The sequence below is a fragment of the Falco punctatus genome (assembly GCF_963210335.1).
Source record: "Falco punctatus genome assembly, chromosome: 4".
Taxonomy (NCBI): Eukaryota; Metazoa; Chordata; class Aves; order Falconiformes; family Falconidae; genus Falco; species Falco punctatus.
Genome location: NC_137583.1, coordinates 60007022 through 60024760, shown reverse-complemented (window position 1 = coordinate 60024760; position 17739 = coordinate 60007022). Strand labels below are relative to the sequence as shown.

Below are 17739 nucleotides of genomic sequence, written 5' to 3'. Positions count from 1 at the left end.
ATGAAGCAGGAAGATTATGGCTTTGATTCAAGACCAAGAAATAACTTTAAAGCCAAAATACCAGCTATTTTCAGGGAGTGTGCCAGTTTGCAAATGCAGAGAAGGCACACGCCACTGCCACCTGAACCCACTCCCTGGTTCTTCCCAGTGCATCAGTGCAAAAATCAAGTTACGAGATCTCCAGCTGGAGTGACAAAAACTTTGAGGATCAACCGAAGAGCATCCCAAAACAGTTGTTGTGTGCTCCTATGTATGCAGGAAACAGCTGAAATAAAAGCTTAAGCACAACTTCAGAAAAACTTGATTTTAAAGCCAGAAAACACACTGGATACTGTCTCCTACAGTAGATATCTTGGGACACGGGTACTTCCTCCAGGGAGTACTGTGCTGGCCAGAAAGCAGATGAAACAACCTGCAGGCATCACCAGCCTGTGCTGGGTACAAACATGTCCCTCTAGATTAAAAGCTTTATATGCAATTATCCATCTCCTGGGTCATGCAGCCCTGCGCTAGCAACTGACAAACAGAATTAATAGAGCAACACAGCTAGACAATAAAACTTCTAGCAGCAATACACATCTAAAAATCACCTTTTTAGGTTGATGGATTCCCTGGATGTTTTTGACTCCTTGAAGAGCTGGTGAATGGATCTGTGCCTGATGCTGCTGTTGGTGCTGCTGCTGTTGCATTCCCTTTGTCAATGTGACCTTCCGCATTGGCTGCTGTTTCGGCTCCGGGGGTTGTTGAGGCCGCTGGGGTTGGCCCTCTGGGTGAAAAAAGCCAGCATCCTCTCCCCCCTGCTGAAATCAACAACACAACAGGCGGCTCAATGTCCAGGCACTGCAAACCCTCGCCCCGAACAGCCTCCTGCCACATCCAGCTCGCTCAGCGCACAGGGAACACCCAGCAGTTTTCCTGCTAAAGCAGATCCACAGCCGTGGCAGGTGTGGGCAAAGGCTCAGACTGGAAATTGTGCTTCAGCCTAAAATAAATCCATGGTATCTGAAGAACAGTTTGCTTTGTTCAGACTTTATTATACTCACAATGCTCAATAATGTCTTTTCATATATAAAGCAACAAGGTGTTTTCACTTCTCTTTCCAAATCGTTCTTCCTCCCAGGGTTACAAGTGAACTATGGTGTGCATATTTTCTGTATTGTTTTACCACTTCTTTTTTAATTATGTTTAAAGAAAGACATACACATTGCACAAAAAGCAGCAAAGAACCTTGAAGGCTCGAAGAACCAGGCAAATACTCTGCTCATCTTTAGAACTCCAACCTCTCTTTAGTTAAAATCTGGTATTTATTTCGAAGCATATACTTGTTCTGCCGCATTCTGTACCAGCAGCCTTTTGAACAGTCTCCTTCCTCAAACACCGTCTGTACTTGGAAAGGTTCTTCCCCAAGGTTGGTTTTTGTGTTTTTTTTTTTTTTTTTATAAAGCTCTTGTTACACATCTTTATAATCACAAGCACAACAAAACACTACCTCAGTGCCACTCTTATCCAATGTTGCTCTTTCTACTGTATCTCAGTGCAGCCAAGCACAGTAAAAGCGTAAGCTGAGAGCACTAAGAGGGAGGCAAGTGATTCCCTTCCACTGCCTCTAGCCAAACAGTTCGGGTTTTTTTCCACAGACACACAGGTGATCCTTGAATTTGCATCCCACTGTCCAGATCAGATCAGTCACTGAGAAACATCTCATGGAGCAAGAGACTGGCAAAAGATCTGGTACTTTTGCATCTATAAAGTGCATCATATTATTGCATGGTTTCAACAGCAGTACCTATACCCTGACTGGGTTCCAACTTTAGTACTCAAATACTAGCAAACATATCTGCAGGGAGAAGGCTTCATCTAAGTCCCCAACCAACCTCAGGTAACCCTGCAAAAGGCATGTCTGAATGGGTAAAAAAAAAAAATTATGAAAGTGCTTTTATTTACATATTTTTCCCTGCCCTTAAATATTCACAAGTCAAAACCCCTTTTGCATCTGTAACGTGTGTCACAAACCAGAGGTTTTCACATATACCAGCATGCTTCCTGCAGACACGGAGACAAAATACAAGGCTGCAGAAGAAACAGGCTTGTGGTGTAAGAGTAAGAATATCTTGATTGAGAACATAAATCGTTACCCCTCTAACAGGATTAAACAAAAGCAAAAGAACCACCTACTGAGGGCTGGTTACTACGTCTCTCTGCCATCATTTGAAGATAAATAGTCCAGTACAGGTGATACATAGCATAGCCTCGTATTTGCAAGCTCACTAGTTCACAATTCACACCTCTAAAGTCCTCTGTATTATCAAGTATATTCAGGCAACAACTTCTCAAGAACTCAACCACTTAAATCCCAGACAAATCAGCTTCATCACCACCATCTACACTTCAACAGCACAATCTATCACAGGGAAAAATAGATGCTCTTTTGTCCACAGTGTCCATAGCAATAAAGTGATAGAAAACTGCATCTAGTTTTTCCACATCTAATCACGTAAGTTTTTTCCTCTGTTAAACTGAATGGTTTCGTGGCTTCACAGAAAAATTTGTATCTAAACCTTTGAGAGCAACAACTAGTGAGAAACTACACAGCTTTCCCTTCAGAGTCTCTCTCTCTTCAATTACTGCTCAAAAATAGAAAAGCAACAGCTCTCCTCCTCTCCTGAAAAAACCAAATGTTGCACACAAACAAAACCATACAGAAAAAGAGCATTAAATCCTCCTCATTTTAGTATTAGCTCCAGTATCAGCATCACCATAAGCCCTATGCCCTGATGAGATAATTTATTTCATTCAATCCGACAGCAGCTGATAGATGATGAAACTAAAAAGGAACAAAAAAATTCTAGGAGGAATTTAAATGCAATAATTGGGAGTTAAAATCTAATCTCTGCTAACTGCCTGCTGTGAAAAACAACCAGAAATGTTTGCAACCATTTGTTTCCAAACCAAAAAGTGATCCCAGCACATAGGAAGAGCATCTGAGACTGAAGCCCTCAGGTACAAAACACATCAAACACGCTCATTACTGAAACTTTAAAAGCAAACAATTGTTTCCTATAAAAGGTTAGGATGGCCATCAACCATCCAATATTTAACTACCAAACCCAATTATCACCAAATAAAACTGTACAGACTACTGTAGAAACTAACCACACAACTATTACAGAGTCAAAGACATAAGCACACAAGATTGTTTCACACTGATGAAAAATTTGATAGGGTTTGTTCCCTCCTAGGGCCTCAAAAGCCACCTTGGAGCTTTGCTGCTAGCATGATGCTCCTCTAGAAACATCTCTGGACCTGTTAATGAATTAATGAATTTCAGAAATACAAAACAAGTCAGTCCATAGGGTAAGAAAAGGGGATGGAGTAAGGTCTGCTTGTTCCTGCAACAAGGAAGAAAGGGCAACTGGATCAAACCCTTTCTTTATACCATTGCTCCGAACATCTACTGCTTCTGGAGATAACTTGAAGAGGGGAAGCAGAGATGAACCTGCAACACCATTTCGTCAGAGATCTGTGAGTGAGCAACTTTGTGATCAAGGACTAACAGTGCTCCCTGCAAGTCAGCAATACGTTGTTTCCCGTTACAGACAGCCCTGGATTCAAATGATGACAAAATCTGGCGGTTTTCTTAAGAAAATGAAAACTAAATGCGACTCCTAGGCCACTACGTGCCTAACAAGCAAAGTAACACAGCCTCAGACAGCACCGATTCCTTTTCCATCGGTTAAAGACATGACAGTGCAAGGACAAGCACTGTCTGAGCCAGAACGAACAAACCCATGTAATAGTATCTAGTGGCAAACTGGACGCACCACCATCATCATCCTTCAAACTTCTATGCAAGACAATTAGTGGCCTCTTCAGGCATATTAGTGCCTAAATCAAGCAAAACACCCACACAGAAGCTTTTAACATCAGGACTTAAATCTCAGAAGGTTACAGGCCACACACTTATATGAGAACATAAACATTTTGGAAGAAAAGAGGTATGACCGTAAAAGATGGCTGTACATACACTGCCTCCTGATTTTCACTCATGAGATACACAGTAAGCTGGCACCCAGAGGGTAGAACCAAACCGGACAGCAAAGCTACAGGCACGCAGGTGAGTGAATAGAAGCTGTATCGCAAGCTACACAAAATGACAGCTAAATCACAGAAGCTAAATTGCTAGCATCTATTCTACTTAAAACATCTCAGGTCTAGCTCATTTGAAATCAACTTTTGCTTTTCCTAAAGACAACTTCTGTATTGCTAATTTTTCATTAGCTTACATCACTGCCCTCCCCCAATTTAAACATGTAGCAACAGAACACGTTACTAAAATTGTCAGTCTTCTCCTGTCAAAACACATTTTTATCTTTTCTTTTCTACGGCATTTGGAGATGTACAGGGCAACAGTGAATTTTTCAGAGATGCATCTATTTGTCAGCATGGCCTGCCTCACACAAGTTGGCGCACAAAGTGCTGAAACCGTGTACAATACTCCTCAGTCCACCACAGAGATGTGAGATTGATCAATATAAGCTCTGATTTTATACCGCGTATTTCCTCTAAAGTCCTCTGCAAAGAAGTGAATTTCCATTCTCTGTCTGCAATCCAATAAGCATATAGCTAACATACAGCCAGTAAAGAGTTCTCTTCAATGCAACTTCACAATTATTCAGTTAATTCTGGAGTAATGAAAATACCTTTTTTAAGTGACAGGAGTTATGTTCAGGGGAAAGTATAAAACTACCTTTCAAATTTCAAGTACTGCAAGATTGTTAGTGGTGACACAACATTTAAGTTAATTTCATATACTCTGTGTAATTAAATGAAATTCAAAAGACCAAGGCAAGAGGATTGGTTTTCATGGTGAATGGTTTTCAAACTTCTACCGTGGAAGAGTCTGCACAGTTTGATCTGAACCTGGACTAACAAGAAAAAGAAATTACACCATTCAATGGCCATGAATTTTAGAACCAATTCCCTGATACTTATCAAAGTTGTTTTTCAACAGTAAGACTTTCTCACTACACATACACATGTGTGTCATTGTTGTGTTTTGAGAAACAGACTATTCTGTCAAACACGAGATCACAAATTCTAAAAGCAGAATTTTATGAGGGACTGCTTGAATTTAGCAAGCTGAAGCTCTCTACTCTATCATAATCATTATGACAGTTTTACAATGAAGATGAAGTTTATTTGCCACCAACATTAGCAGGACAAATTTATTTATAACAAATGCTTTAAAATGTACTGATAAAAATGCCTATTGATACTGTCAGCGCTGCTTGCAATTTGACAGATCAAATCTTATTTTCATTCTTAAACCCCATGAAGGAATGGTATCACCAACTTGCATTCTGTAGTGAGCAAATTGATTAATCCCCCTCTATAGAAATCTCAACTCTTGATTACACCTATCAGACGTTAAGCAGCATTATTCTAGAGTGACAACACTTGACAAATTCCCAAACCATTTTTCTCAGCCTTTGTGGCCCTGCTAGCTTGTATTAACCCTGATGAAAAATTAATTTTCCTTATCTTCTGCTAAACCCCAAAATCCAAATCCGCCAAACTGGCAACTCTTTCTGTAAAGGTATTATGAAAACCTCTAAAAGATTAATTGCATGTCTTCAGGTGACATTAAATTAATTTCTGTACTCGTGACAGACATTTGATACTCCGTACTGAGAGGACAGATAACATTGTCAGGATACACAGAAGGACAGTGGTGCAGTGTCCCAGGGCAGCCTCTTATGAATTCTCCTTTCGATAAGGCCATACTTCACTGTCATTGGCACTGTTAGTGATCTTGCAGCCCATAGACCTCACTGCACAGGTTTCTATTAACTACGACAATGCTGTGTCTATCCATGTAATCTTTATAAAGCTAATTCAAAATCACCCAATAGTAAGGGATGTGCATGCTGGATAAAGCACTTAAAGGAAATAAACCTCTGGTTCATTTGTGTAAAAAATACCAGAGAAGCAAAATGTTTTCGTCTTTTCCTAGATGCACTGTAACTCAAACTCTCTAAAGCAGGATGAAAGCTTAAATCTTGCTGGGAAATCCCAATCCAAAAATGTCTTGTAATTGATTTCCCTTAAGAAAGGAGAAACTCCTCATCAATATTTCTAGAAATGAGTACTCCTACAGTATTACAGTAGTTAAGAGGGGGGGAAAAAAAAACCCAAACCATCCTTTAGGTTATTAAATTCATCTTCACTTCAAGGACAACAGAAATTACTACTCATCAGTTGCACAGGTTTTTGTATGTACACTTGTATTTTAACCGATACCGTGCCTGAAGACAGACATCTACAGACAGCTGTGATCCCCACATAACAAAGAAAAAAACCAAAACAGTAAAGCAAAAACCACAGAGCGAAAAAGATTATCATATAATACACACAAGTATTTTCTCGCTACAATTATCAGCAACGTGTATTAAAGGCAAACCCCTAATAATTAGCTGTTTCCCTTTGACTGGTGCTCCAAATGCTTTACCACTTTGATATGGTCAGTTGACAGACGGGGGACCTGGGAATAGGAAGCCGCATCACTTGCCAAATATCCCACAACCAAGTGACACGACCAAGCACTATTTCTGAACAGTTAAAGATCTGTTTTCAATCTGTCAAATGCCAATGAGAAACACAAACACCCGGAGACCTTTCTTTAAAGGCCTTCTAAAACCTTTAAAAGTCTTTTTTTAAAGTTCAAGAATAGCAGTACTTAAAAGCCTCTGCTCTCCAGCCAAGCTAGAATACACAACTCTAGTAACAGACAACTCATGATTAACAACTGGTTTAAGATGTACTAATGGTCTAGTTTTGACTGCAGGTACACACAGAAATAAGCTGCATCAGACTACACAAGTGGTAGAACCACCAAAGCGTTCCCCATTCATCCAGAAAAAAGACACTTCTGGCGCTGGCCAATGAATTATGGGTTGTTTTCCCCAGCCTAAAACTTTTGCATGGGCCAACCAAGGGCACCCAAACTAAGCAATAAATAAATACAACGCAGAAACAGTTCCCTTCCTGTGATAAAGACACTGCTAAACAGCTTCAACCAAACGTTGTTGTGATGACTATCTTCTCTGCCTAATGATGTATGAAAAGTCAGAACAGCAAGAAGAAAATGCCTTGAGAAAAAGCAGCTAATTCCATTTAATCTCATGTACTAACAGAAGTCTTACCTGAAGTATCTCCTCCTCTGCCTGAGAGGAGAGCTAAGGCATGGAGAAGGACTGGCCAAAGAGACATTAGAGGATCCCAGCCATACCCACGCTACACTGAAGTTTCATCAGAAGTGACAGAAACACAGCTGATCAGATGTCGAATGATGACTGGGTTTTTCCAGTACAACCACCCCACCAGTTCATTATGAAAAAAGTATAAATTATGTGTCAAAGCTACACCAAAATCAAGGTTCTGGACTGGATATGCATAATACTCTCAGAAGTGCCTTCATTTTTACATTGCTGTCTGCAAAATACATCATGTACATGTCAATAAACATGTTTGTGAGCAAGGGTTCCCAGTTCCCTTTTCAGTTGCCAGTCTGAGATAATTTTTGTACAGGGAATTTTAGTGAAGACTAGACATGGAGAAAAATCACCAAGAGGAAAAAGCTCCTGTTGGAAAATATCAGCAATTCCCAATTTCTGACAGCCCACAGCTCCTGAAGGAGCACTTCCCAGCTGGACACCACCTATGGCACAGAAAGCCAGTACTGGGTATCAGAAACCGGTATAACTGGAGCTTCCCTTCTTGCATCATGTCTAGTTTTTCATGTTCCTTGAAGCTTAAAACTAATGGCATGTCAGATCCCTCTGGTACATTGTCCTAAACTCTTTGTACAGCCTTGACACTGACAACCCACATTACCCCTCTTCCCAACCACTTAGATTGTCAGGATGCTCCCAGCCACACCTCTGTACTACAGGTCTACTCCAAATGGTCAAGCCTGAAATGCCATTTAACAAAGACATCGATGACTTCTCGAAATATTAAATTCAAATTGGACAAATAGGCATGCTTCCCCCCCCCCCCCCCCCCCCCCCCCCGCCCAAGTTAAGAGAGATTGCATTCAATTAGTTTTCACTAATTTGTAAACCTCCTCTCTGTAATGCACTTCAGTGGTGTCGCAGTTGCCTTTAGTTATTTCCTATCAGGAAACTGGGCTACTAGATACTCCATAACAACAACATCATAGCAATATGAATTTTGCACTGTAACACTTACAATGGCAGAAAAACTCTCCTTTGAGACTTAACAAGAGCGACAAGCAATATCAAAAGCCTTGCTTTCAGGGTGTTCAGGAGGAAGCAGCACTCTTCAACGCACAATTTAAAAGTCTCCTGAGGAAAAGGAGAAACCTGTTCTGCAGTTTACAATGGGAAATACTTTATTGCAATTTAGTTCCAAGTTATCTGTGGCAAAGTTTAATTCAATTTACGTAGATATCTCTTCCCCCTTTCAAGGATTTTATTACAAACCCACAAAAAGTACTATCTGCACCTGGTCTGGTCATCACCTCAAGTCCCTGTAATTGCTAAGTGGTTCCACACATGCCCTTGTATTTGATTTTCCCAGTAACCATATATGCCCCAAACAGTACAGCACAGCCTGCCTCAGCACCCCCAAGCCATGAAATATTCATCTCTATAGGGACCATCCTCACCGAAGGTCTGGAAGGACGGGGTTTATTGCTCATTCTCAAATGTTTCAGGAAAATACCATGCCTTTTTCATACCGAGAATACCACAGGGCTCCCTGACTTGTTTTTTTGGTTGTTGGGGTTTTTTTTAGGTGGAACTATGAAATTAATATCCATTTGTGAAATATTTCCAGAGTGAAATCTTGCAGGTTGTGGCAGGCAGAGTCCTTTTTCAACAGCATTTACATTAGTACTGCTTTTACATTCGAAGGTCTTACCCATTTTGATACTAAATGACAAACATGCTACCTGGGTGTTCGGATACCATGGTTTCTGCAGCATCTTCAGTCCACTGCTGATGGAATATGGACATTAACCATGCCTCCTTCAAATAGTGGGATACAAACAAGCCACAATGCCATTCTCCTGCTTCTTAAAAAGCAATAGAACTGTACATGGCAAGAGCTCCTGTGTTGTTTCTCACAGCTGGTAGCACTGCAGAGCTGGGTAAAGGGCTCCCTCAAGAACTTGTCAGGCAAATGCCAAAAATCTTAGTGTTTGTAACTGCTGACATAGTTAGATGAAAGGCGCTATAGATCTTTCAAGTCAAATATTTTTAATTAAACTTGAACATACACATGCAAGTAGAAACAAGTACAAACATTAAGCGAAGTTGGTTGATAAGGTTATCAACCTTACATTATCAAACAAGAATCATCTCAATCAGTATCTTTCCATATTTAGAACTCCATATTAATCTCTTACACTTCTCGGTTACTCTAAATACGAATAAAATCGTCTATCTTCCATTCCAATTCTCTTTTTACAATGCAAGGACATTCTCTGTGACAGGTTTTTCAAACAGAGGAACTTGCCAGGTCTTTCTTCAAGCTTTTCAGATGAAACATTTCAGTTTCAGGAATCATGATTGCTAATAAGATACTGCTTCTAATGCAACAGGGAACACTGAGATTTTTATGTATTTGTATACATATATATAATGTATTTATGAAAAGAGCTCCTTGTGCAGCTTTCCACAGAGACAAAGATTGGTGTGTTCTTGGTGCAGCATAAGAACGAGCATTTTCAGGCTGTTGGGACAGACACACATCTCTTTGAGCATGGCAGGCTGTTTTCTGGCTAGAGAGAAATCACCCAACAATATAAGATGACTGAATGATACAGAAATTTTAAGATACTACCAATTCCCACAGAACCCCCAACTAAATGTAAAACACGTTCAGCACATATTTCATACGATCTTAAAGATATGTAAGGTTGTAGCTGGTACAAACCTGTTCTTCCAGGACTAAAACCACTTCTAGTATGTTGACTTAAGAAATTCAATTGCACTTGCTACTAGAACTATTTATGGACAGACTGATCACAGAGAGTCCAAAGATGACCACCACAAACAGGTGTTAGAAGGTGTTACAAAACATGCCCCATTAGGAGGGAGTGAAGGACATTAGCACTCAAACAGTTAAGAGACCTTTAAAAAAGCAAGACAGCCACAAAGTGGGATATAAATTTTTCCACCTCTCAAAGTATAATACAAATAGTCATAGATTAAAAATTGCAGCAAGAAAATGTGGTTTAGTCACTAGGAAAATTCTCCTAAACGTACATGTTAGACACTAAAACAGATGGCCACAGAAATCTCCAATAATGGGATCTCAGAAGAAGGCCAGACAAATCTGTCAGGAATTCTATGAGTTCATCCACCCTTCAGGACAGAATAAATTATTTCTACAGTCCTTTCACTCCTATTTTCTATAATTTTATGATCATATTTTTAAGGGATATATTAGGGTGCTTCTTCCCTATATTTTACAATCTCATTGAGTTTATTCTTGCAAGTATCTTCAGGATTGACTTCAGGCTCCTCACCAAGTCAGGCAAATCTCTGATGTTTTCTTAGTAAAATATACTAATATGAATACTTGGCAAATTATCTGGAAAGGACAACTGAAGACATGTCACAAACCATAAAACACATTGGATCCATCAAAAGATATTTGGGTCTCCATGAAAAAAACAACCAACAACTAAAACCAACATAAAAACAAAAATTGAAGTTCATCTGTTAAACACTGCCCCGTTTTGCAGGAACATAATATTTAAAGGAGTAATTAAAATGGAAAACTATTCATTGTTACTGCCATTCCTGCATAAATTACAGGAGTATTAGAAAGGGATGGGGGGGATGGGGGGGCAGACATGGGGTGGGGTTTGTTTAAAAAAAGCCTCAACAGATAAAATAATTAACGACAGTACCTAATGTGTCATAGGCAGACTTAGTCCGACACACAGGAATTGCTGAATCACTTTCTACTTCCCTCCTCTTTAAGTATCAGAAGCCATAAATTAAGGCATCTTATGCATTAGGCAAACTAGACAAAATATTTACTGGAATTTAATTCGTAATTCTTACAATTCCATAAAAACATTTCAAAAGCAAAATCCTCGCAAAAGAGAGTTTTGTGGAAACTGATGAAAGGCCATTTTATCTCCTTAAGTAACAATGGATACTACTTCTACCCAGAGGTCAGAAATTCTCAGTAGTACGGCGGTGCACAGCAACACAAATAAATAGTCAGCAGCTAAGCCTGGGAAAGCTACTGCTCTCAAGAGAAGAAGCCATTCTCTTCTAACAGTATTTCTTCAATCTCACCAATACACAAAGCACATCTTAAGTGTTAAAACAAAAAACATCACCAGCAACACACCACCATCTAATCCTGGTTCTACGGATGGTCCTACTAAATATCTAACAGTCCTTGCTACCAACTCCTGGTTTTGGTCAATGCGGTCTAGACAGAGTTAGGACAGGTTCTAGCTTCATCAACTGCCTCAACCAACAGCTCTACTACCACGCTGTACCACAGCTGGCAGGCTGAGAGACAAGGGACTTCCCAAGCCTTTACCAACATGAAACAAGACGGCTTCAGCAAAGGAACCTGCATTCTGTCTAATCACAAGCCACCTCACTCATACATGGGTATTCAAAACATCTCTGCACAAAAAAAGCTCTAGGAAGGAAAAAAGGTGCAAGTGATTAGACTGAGAGAAATGGCAGGGCTGCTTAACTGCAGGATCAAGTCAGTGCATACAGATAAGAGATACCAGCCATCCCTTTGGAAAAAGGCAGGGAATTAGAGGAAGCACTATTAAGGAAAATGGCTAGGAAAAATGAGACTTGGTTGCCTTACATTTAGTATTGAGGCAAAAGTTGCAAAAATAACTGAAGCATGTGGCAGGACTAAATACTAGAAGTGGAAACTAGATGTGATCTGTGATCTTTATAGCATTCAGAGTCCAAGCAGCTTTTGATTCTTTAAAATCCTGTCAAAACAGACAAGATTGCCCCCCCTTTCACTCAATATTTTTTTTTGTGTGGTCAAAGAAACAGTCATAGATCCAGCTTTGTCACTGGCTGATCAAAAATTAATCAACTATCTTGACTAGTGTTAAACAGCTAACTGCAATGCTCACTTTTTTCTTCTATAGCTGGAAGGAAAACTTACAACGTCTATGGCAATATGAAAAAAAAATAACAAAGACTACATGTAAAGAACCTGCTTTACCTTGCTAAAACCTCAGTATCTGAAAGTTAAGGACACAGCAAATCTGCATCTGCATACAATGGAAGAGGGGTTACACATGCATTTAATGAAGCTAATTGCTCTCACTTACCATGAGACTTATCTGAAACAAATCATTTATGGTTTTCTGAAATAGAGCATTACGATAAAAACTATTTCATTGTGAATGCTACTGTGGGCACTGATAGCTATTTGTTATGAAGAGCTGTACACAGTGGTGACTTGCATTGTTTTGTTTCACCACATAATAAAAGAAGTTGTGCATGACTGCTTTATTCAATTATTCATGAATAACAAACCTGTCATACCTCTTGCAGGCCACTGGGATTCCTGCAGACATACTTATATACAAATATTTTCATCCCAACAGAACCCATTTCTTTCAGCTTCCTGTATTTTCTTCTGTATTTAAGTTACCATGTCTGAGGAATTAGCAATCCTCCAGGTCAGGTTGTTGTCAGCCCTACGTAGTCAAAGCAGCCCTTTACGTTAATATTTTGAAAGACCACACAGTCATTATGCAGTTCACAATTTTCAGTGTATTTAAGTTTTATGAGCTGCAGAAAAACATTTATAAAAAGTAGTTAAGATTTTAGCATTTCAACTTCCCCCCCCCCCCATTTCTATGGAGTAAAACCTAGCCTCCAAGGCCTTGTTCAGTCCCTGTTCACTTCGTTACAGATTACAGAAGTTCTGCAAGTTTCCCTAATTAATGCTCCAAATAATTTGAGAAGCATTCTTCCAAAAAAACATACCTCCAATGTAGCACATCTTTAAACCACATCACATCCTTCTTTCCTCCTCTGCACAAACCCGAGGACAGACTTTACACTGATAACACAACCTTACTATGCCCCCTCATCTTGGTTTCTTTAGAGCCCTAACAAATTAACTTGTCTTTTCATTAAGACTGAAGAAATTTGCTTGAGATACTTTCTAACCAAAGCCCCAGATCTTAAATATGCACACTGCCATCAAGACCAGCATTGTGAGTCCTCTACAACATCAGTGCTCAGAGGACACGCTGCAAATAATAGACCCCTTATCAAAAGATAAGGAAATCTCATTTAGATGCAGAAGTGACATGGTAACATTTTAAACCCAGCCTCTAACAGAAAACATCCCTCTCCAATATACTGCTTAAATCAGTTTCACAACACACTTCCCAAGAAAATAAAAACAATCTTCCCTTGAGTAAGGAAACCACACCAACACCAGCACTGGAAAAACTGGATCAGGTGGCTTCAACTACCAAATAAGCAAAACATAGCTCTTAACCGAACCTTGAAAACAGCCAGCCAAATCCTCTTCTCTGACCAGTTATCAGACCTACCAACCTTAAGCAAAGGGAGCTCAGTTGAGGAGTCTTTCAGACGTGAGTTATGACTTCAAAGAAAGGAGTATTATTTCAAAGTGGTTTCAGTGATAGCTGCCTGGCAGTAAAGCATTACAGGAAATATTAACTCCTGAATAACTGCTAATAACTTACAGGTCTGAAAATATAAAATATGGACTATTAGGTCTGCTAAACCTGCTGCTTCCCTCATCAGCTCCAGCCCATTTTTTATTTTGGGATTACACAGAATGAAACACACAAAACCAAACCATGACAACACACACACATGAGATGAGCCTTGGAAACTTACCCCTCCTGACAACTTAATCACCCTGACTTTGCTGCCGACATGGGGCCCATCTCCACTACCACTGTTTGTCCGCTGCATGACAGTCCTTTTCACGCCAGGTTTCAGTTCCTGGGGCCTTGCTTGTACCGAAGCCACTCGAGCAGTCTGTGTCATGGGCAGCGACGCTGCAGCAGGTTTTGTCTGCAATACTTTCTGCGGAGCCTGAGGCTGACTCGGAGGGACTGTTCTAGTCTGCCTCAGCTGCTTCACTGGCTTCATCTGCTGTCCTTGGTACTGCATGTTTGCCCCAACCTGTGGGAAATCTGTGGGTTTGGGTTGGAAATTTGGAACTACTGTATCTTGCTTTTTAACAAGGAGTCTGTTTTTCACATTTTGCCTGGTTTGTAAGCCGGAGTGGGGTATGTAAGGGCTGCCGTTGGCAGGAAAGTCAGAGGAGTCATCCTCCTGCTGCATGTAGGACTGTTGCGTAGAAGGTTGCTGCTGCTGCTGCTGCGCAAGTCTTTCGAGCAGTTCTCTCTTTCTAGCACCAGCCTGCTGCTGCCGTCTCAGCTCCTTTTGTTTCAGAATTTCTTCTCTTAGGCGCTTCTGCTCTTCTATCTTCAAACGATACAATCTAGTTTCTTCATCTTCATCTGGATACTACAAAGGAAAACACAAATGAATTTATAGAATTCTCAACAACTACCCAGCTTGGTCAAAACAACACTAAATTGTTGTTTCAGATGTTGTGAAGCTACAACTCTCTGAAGAGCTTTTTAAATTATCCCTGATACCAAACTAAGGCTATTAGTGGAGCAGATCTGCTGGTAAGGTTTATTTGCTATTCATTACAGACAAACAGCTCCTATCTGGTTTAGGACTTAGATATACTACTTCCTAGACAGAAAAGCTTTAATACCAGTTGTGAAATCTGATCAGAATACTAAAAAATAAAAAAAGTAATTTTACAAATTGGAACTCATTTAGAAGTTTCTAAAACCAATTAAACTATTAATATAATTCAAGATATCAAAATATGTTTCAAATGGAAGGTAACAATATGGAGGCAACCCACTGTCACACAGGTTTTATCTTGCTCTTTTCTGACAAAGTAACAAAAGGTAGGGTGGTAAATGACCTGAAAGGCCCTGATTAGAACTATTGATTTTTCTCACAGAATTTTCAGCCTGATCTCAAACTCATTTGTCACACAATAATTGGTTATAATGAACAGCACAAGTCAATCTCTCTGACCTTGAACTCATGCACTCTCTTCAGAATCAAAATGTTGTCAAATGCAGTGTTGGAATATTAATGGTATATAGAGAATGCCTTTAATATTCCAGCCCTGGGCCCTTCTGAAAGTATTACACACCATCAAATAACCTTTCTAAAGATTCTTCAACTTTGGCAGAATGGGTTCTTATGAAAAGCTGTATAAAAATAGACAAGAGTCATGGAAATGCAGATTCTCATCATCCTGGAGAAGAAATCAAATTGTTCTTGCAATATATTCAGATGTGTTTTCTGAAATTACAAAGCATAACTTTTCACTATATTATTTTTCTCTTTTCAACCATTTCAAATATTAAGTTAGTGACCTGTAGAGACTGTTTACAAATGGTAACAAGCACAACATTCTACTCAAAATATATTAATCACCCCTAACAAAAGCAGGCTGTCAAAGTAACAATACTTTGCATGTTGGTAAATTACATCATAAAGAATGGTAAAATAGTTCTCAAAAACTGGGAATACATGATGCACAGTTACTTACCTTGCAGCAGCTGGGAGCAAACTCTTGCAAACACAAATGCCATTTTTTGCACATACACAAACCAGATGTGCAACATTTTTGTTGTTGGTTTTATGGTTGCTTTTTTTTTTTAATTCAAGTGTTTCTATTCCTGCTACACCTCAGAATCCTCCCCAACCCAAGGCAAAAAAAAAAAAAAAAGCATAGAACAGATTCAACCATAAAGTTGGTTCACAGATAAAAGCCCAGTAGATTCGTATCTGTACTCACAGAATTCAGATGCACAAATTCTGAAAGCTTGTTTCCTTCTGATTCAACTGTTTCTTCTGTGAGCATGTACTGATAGGGCTATTCCCACAGTTACTAAAAAAAACTTGCGTGTCTCACAGTAGAAGCCCAGCCTAAACGATGGCTAAAATAAGACTTCAACAAAACTGGATTTTTGAAAATTGTATTCATTTATTTTGATGGGCTACAGTTCAGGGATAAGGTCCAACACTGTCCTTTTTATGAAAAAGCTTCATATACCAAAAGGTTCTGATCTTCCTCTATACTTTTCAGACTAAAATGGTGGTAACTGATGACTAATCACTGCAACAATTAAGATTACAGGTCTTTCTCAATAGATGGTAACATCAACGTACTTCCACAGGAGGAAATTCAAATATTTCACATTATATTGAAAACTGGAGATGCTGGATTGTAGTAAAAACAAACAAAAAAAGAAGAATGCAACCCTTATGAAACACAGTAAAAGGATAAGACCCTTCAATATAATTTTCATAGGATGAGAAAACAAAGATAAATCCAGACAGGAGAAGGATGTGCTGTTATGCAGATCCCGATGCAATGATCAAGTCAATACTTCAGAAATCAGCAGTGATCCTATAAAGTCAATCCCTTTTCTTAAAGGGTAAGCTTTGAAATAAAAGGCCAACAGCTCTGAGATTATGACAACTGCAGCTCAGTCTGTTAATGGGCTATAGGTAGACCTAAATCCTTCACCTTCATAAACAAGTTGCTACTACTACTAAGTTCTCCATAAAACACCTCTGCAGCTACAGGAAGACCAAATAATATAAAGGCCCTGTGATGATTAACAAAATATTTGCATTAGGAGTCAGGTTTAACTGAAATTAGTTGTGCAATGACCCAACAGTACAGATACAGAATGGCAGCAAACTCCTTACTAGGATGAAAACAGGGGCAGTTACATTCTCTGCTGCTCAGCTTTAAGAGCACTTGATATGTACACCATACTGTAGAGTGTGTGTGAGGGGGTGTCTATAAAATATATATATGACCTACAGTATATAAAAATGATCCATACTATGTAATAAGGAGCTTCATCATGCACAACAGACAAGACCATACATCAGGTCAAGATGGAGACAGCACACAATGCCTACTGCTAATGATTTCCATCCCATTAGTTTAATCAGCCCAGTACAGGTTTCTCCAACAACTGCTAAAAAAAAAAAAAAAAGCACGCATTTTGCCCAAAAAAGCAACTGGGAGAAAGCAGACATCCTTCGAAGTTGTCATAAAGTTTACAGCTTGTGTTTGGAAGTTTGCTGCCAAAAGCAGTATTAACTGTAGGTGAAAAAGCAGAAAAACTAAAGAGCAGCCTTTTTCTTAGATAAACTATTGCTTCACACTTTTTTCTGTAGAAAATTCCGTAACATGAAGACATGGTATATTGTATAAGGCTCTTCCTTTCACAGGATGCTAGAGTACAACAGGCCAGAGACGTAAACCAGTTCCTATGGTTTTGTAGAGGTGGGGTCTTTTTTGTTGGGTTTTGGAAGTTTTGGGTTTGTTCTGGTTTGGGTTTTTTTCTTTTTTCTTTTTTTTTTTTTTTTTTTTAAGTGAAGATTCTCATCTATCTTTGAACAGTTCTTGAACACAAGGTATTTCACTATGTTTTGAAAGGAAGACTAAGCCTTCTTAGCTACAGGTTCCTCTTTAGCCTTAAGGTCCAAAGCAGCTTTGCTGTAAAGTGCCAAAAGAAAATGTTACAGGCTGCTTTTCTGAGTCTAGCTGAAGAGCAACAGTCAGAGAAGCAGCAGTTCGACATCACTCCCCAGA

General features: G+C 39.4%; 1 protein-coding gene across 5 annotated transcripts in view; it reads right to left on the bottom strand.

Moving 5' to 3' along the window:
* RBM33 (RNA binding motif protein 33) overlaps positions 1-17739 on the bottom strand; it is a 105806-nt gene that overhangs the window by 20528 nt on the left and 67539 nt on the right. For 2 of the 5 annotated variants that reach the window (XM_080383683.1, XM_080383685.1), the window contains exons 15-16: positions 13917-14555; positions 591-800 (exon numbers count right to left, since the gene is read on the bottom strand). In XM_080383683.1, coding sequence (XP_080239809.1) covers positions 591-800; positions 13917-14555 — 849 coding nt within the window. Of the gene's footprint in view, positions 1-590; positions 801-9264; positions 9806-13916; positions 14556-17739 lie in introns of those variants that run through there. The other 3 variants (XM_080383684.1, XM_080383687.1, XM_080383686.1) reach the window with 3 other exon arrangements.